Source organism: Triticum aestivum, chromosome 4D (genome assembly GCF_018294505.1).
Source record: "Triticum aestivum cultivar Chinese Spring chromosome 4D, IWGSC CS RefSeq v2.1, whole genome shotgun sequence".
In the NCBI taxonomy this organism is placed as follows: Eukaryota; Viridiplantae; Streptophyta; class Magnoliopsida; order Poales; family Poaceae; genus Triticum; species Triticum aestivum.
Window position 1 is genome coordinate 444,395,101 of NC_057805.1, and position 3,703 is coordinate 444,398,803.

Genomic DNA, 3,703 nt, shown 5'->3' on the forward strand with positions numbered 1-3,703 from the left:
TGACAACTGACATGTTTGGGTAAAAAAAGAGAGAGTTGACATCTGCTTACAAGCACACTAGGGCAGTTGCGATATATACTTCAGAACGCATGGCAACTGGCAGCTTGGGTGTGGGAGAGGAGACGGATGTGTGGGCGAGATGACAAATGCCCACACACCAGCCCTTGTGCGTGAGTGAAAACTGGCGTGTGGGCGAACTGCTAAACGCCCACACACCGACCCGCCGTGTGGTAAAACGGACGTGTGGGCGACCAGGTGAATGCCCACACATCAACCCAGTCTTACGTGGCACCACAAACATGCCAAGATTCGTGCACCCATAAACGGACGCGGATTCACGCGTGTCGACAAGATGCAAACGCCCACACATGTGGGCGTTAGTGTTTCCGATATCTTTTGCTTGTCTTTTTGAAAACAAAACAAAACAAATGCCGTCCACGTTTTTTGCCACCACAGCTATATACGCACACCCCTAAAAAAGAAGATATAACAAAAAAAAAAAACGCACCGCAGCAAATCTGGATCGTTGCAAGCAACATCGAACGGTTCATACGACGCCATGTCACGGATCCGCGGCACCCACGAATCCACCAATCAGCGCTACCTCCCTCTCACTATAAACCTAGCACCGTGCTCCTTCTTTCCCCAATTCCAAATCTCCACCCACCTTCCCGTCTCCCGTGCCCCCAATCCCCACCGCAGCCCCCAATCCCCACCCGCCCTCCCGGAGCAGCGATGGCCCCCAAGGCGGAGAAGAAGCCGGCGGCGAAGAAGCCCGCGGAGGAGGAGCCGGCGACGGAGAAGGCCGAGAAGGCCCCGGCCGGGAAGAAGCCCAAGGCGGAGAAGCGGCTGCCGGCGGGCAAGAAAACCGCCTCCAAGGAGGGCGGCGGCGAGAAGAGGGGCCGGAAGAAGGGCAAGAAGAGCGTCGAGACCTACAAGATCTACATCTTCAAGGTGCTGAAGCAGGTGCACCCCGACATCGGCATCTCCTCCAAGGCCATGTCCATCATGAACTCCTTCATCAACGACATCTTCGAGAAGCTCGCCGGCGAGGCCGCCAAGCTCGCCCGCTACAACAAGAAGCCCACCATCACCTCCCGGGAGATCCAGACCTCCGTCCGCCTCGTCCTCCCCGGGGAGCTCGCCAAGCACGCCGTCTCCGAGGGCACCAAGGCCGTCACCAAGTTCACCTCCTCTTAGATTCCATTGCCTGTATCCAATAGCTGTTCGCCCTGGTTATCGCCAAGTAGAAGTAGTGCTAGTGCTGGATCGGAGTTGCTGAATGCTTGCCGATGCCTCGTTCGCTGTAAGAACAGAATTATGAACCTATGGTGCCGCTTTTGCAAGCTGAGATTTAGTAACGTCGCTTATGATCTGACTGTTGTTTGCTCTTCTGAACTGAACTGTGCCACGGGACTGAACATTTGTATTGTTAGTGTCAGGTTTCAGTTCTCTGAGACTTATTGGATTGGTTGCAACGCATCAGGTTATGAGTCTATGAGTGACGCTGTGTTCATGTCAAGGTAATGATGAACAACATCAACTCCATGATTTTGCCTTGCTCGTGCTTTTGGGTTGTAACTCTAGAAGTTAGCATTGCTTTTCAATTAGTATCATCTAGCCAGCCTGTTTGCAGCACCTTGTTCACACTATTAAAACGTCAAGTTTGACAATTGCTGTAATTTGCAGTATCAGTATCATCTAGAAGTTGGTTCCTATAAGCAAATTTGGTTATCTGGAGTACTCTTGCTGTTTATCGAACATAAGTTACAATTCTGAATTTTATGGACTGTTAGTGAATCTATTCAAGCAATGGTCTGCTGCCTGTAGTTGTTGACTTGGTGTGCCAGTATCATGGACTAGTAACTTTTTATCTACCGACTGTTGTGCTTGTAGGGTTTGGACTTCAAATGGAATGTGAATATCCGCACTGAACTGAAGAATTCAGAACTTTGTGACTTGAGACGACAGTATTATGTATAGTTTTGCATTTGGGATACTGTTAGTGAGTAGCAGTAACGAACTAATCTGTGCACCTCCATCATCACTTCAGAAGTACTGGCACGCATGTTTAACCGTGGCAATTGTTATAGTCACATCAAAAGAAAATTGAGCATGTTTTTTAATGATAATCGTGCTAAAATTTCATATCCGTGATCACAATTAAGTATGGGTAGCAAGATATGCACAGTTCATTTTAGATGATTCGATTTGATTATGCATCTGTCCATTGGCTAATAATCGTTCGGTGAACATAGATGATCATAGAGACCCCTAGATGTTGTTGTATGAGAAAAATATATTAGTACTCTCTATTAAGCTTCGTAGAAATTGCATTATTGCTTTTGCAGGTAAGATTGATTGACGGAGTCAAGAGATGGAGATCTTGGTTTAGCAGCGGCTGCCTGTCCTTTTCTTTCGTGAAAGGTATGATCTAGAGTGTGATTCTGATCCCGCGAGCTACTGTAGTCTCCCCCGTTGACCTTCTTTTTTAGATAGAATCCTCAATGAGTGGAAAGGACTCCCAGACTTGCTCCACAGTACTGTACCAAACATGAAGTTTAAGTGGAATTTATAACACTGAATTAAGGAATATGCAAGTGATTTTTTTTATTTTTACTTTTTTACAAATGAATATGCAGGTGGCATGGTGGAGTCATGGAGGGGAGAGTATATAGCACAAAACTATCACTATTGCAGCAAGGGTTCAAAAAAAAACTACACGTTTTTCAATTTCATCGAAAACTACCATAAATTTGGTTTTTGTTTCAAAAAACAAGGATGACTAGTTTGATTAAATTCAAACTGTTTTTATGATTGTTAGGGCCTGCTCGTCAGGTCCATGTTATCTAAACAATTAAGTTCAACTGTTTTATGACCAATGAGACCCACATGTCCACCCCACTAAAAAACCCCAATGAAAAAAAAATCCCCAATGAAGAGGAACCCCATATTCCCCACCTCCTCTCCCTCTTCCTCTCGACAGAACGTTGTCAACCACCTTAAGCTCTCGTGCTTGTTGCGTTGCCGGCCTCGCGGCCGACCGCCCTCGCCGATCGTTAATTAGGAGCGGGCTCTGCCCCCGCGGAAGCCGCAACGCCGTGTCGACTAAGGTTGCGGTTCACGCGACGATGTTCACCAAAGCCTGGTTCCAGTTGACCTAGGTGCTCCTGTACCTATGGTTGCGGAGGCTTGGGCTCTCGATCCGTCCAAGACCATCATGGTGTCGGGCGCCCCAGCGTCGGTGCCGTTTCAGCACCGAGCGTCTCCAATTGCGCTGGTCGAGTTGGAGCGCATGGTCCGCCAACAAGTCGATGAGAGGCGGGGCAGGGTGGAGGAGGCAGAGCGTCTGCCCTGCGAGCGCGACACCACGACCAATAAGGATGCTGCGACGCGTTCCTTAAGTAGTGTGGCGACAATGACAACGACTCATACATGGGCGACTACAATGACATGGACGATGACGGCGGTGCGAGGTCACTGTCTGCTACTTGGCCTATTTACATATATGAAATGACGATGACAAAAATGTCTCCATTTGCAACCACATGAACGGAGTCTAAATTCTGGCGAAAAATTGGAAAAGAGAGAAATGCAGTGTCACATATTGCAGTTTTGGCCCGTGCTCGATCACGCCACTCATGAAAGACCTGAAGAAATCCACTCAAAGAAATAAAAAGAGATAACCCAAGAACCCATCCAA

The 3,703-nt window shown here is 48.0% G+C and overlaps 1 protein-coding gene across 1 annotated transcript; it reads left to right on the forward strand.

Annotated features, from left to right (window-relative positions):
* Positions 1–665: 665 nt before the first annotated feature.
* Positions 666–1,375, forward strand: LOC123098484 (histone H2B.1). Its single transcript, XM_044520483.1, has one exon. It carries the CDS (start codon positions 736–738, stop codon positions 1,198–1,200), a length of 465 nt encoding a protein of 154 aa, XP_044376418.1. The 5' UTR covers positions 666–735; the 3' UTR covers positions 1,201–1,375.
* The last annotated feature ends 2,328 nt before the right edge of the window (positions 1,376–3,703 follow it).

What these genes read in the sequence shown, in the direction of transcription:
- LOC123098484 (XM_044520483.1), top strand. Translation starts at nt 736, where the DNA reads ATGGCCCCCAAGGCGGAGAAGAAGCCGGCGGCGAAGAAGCCCGCGGAG.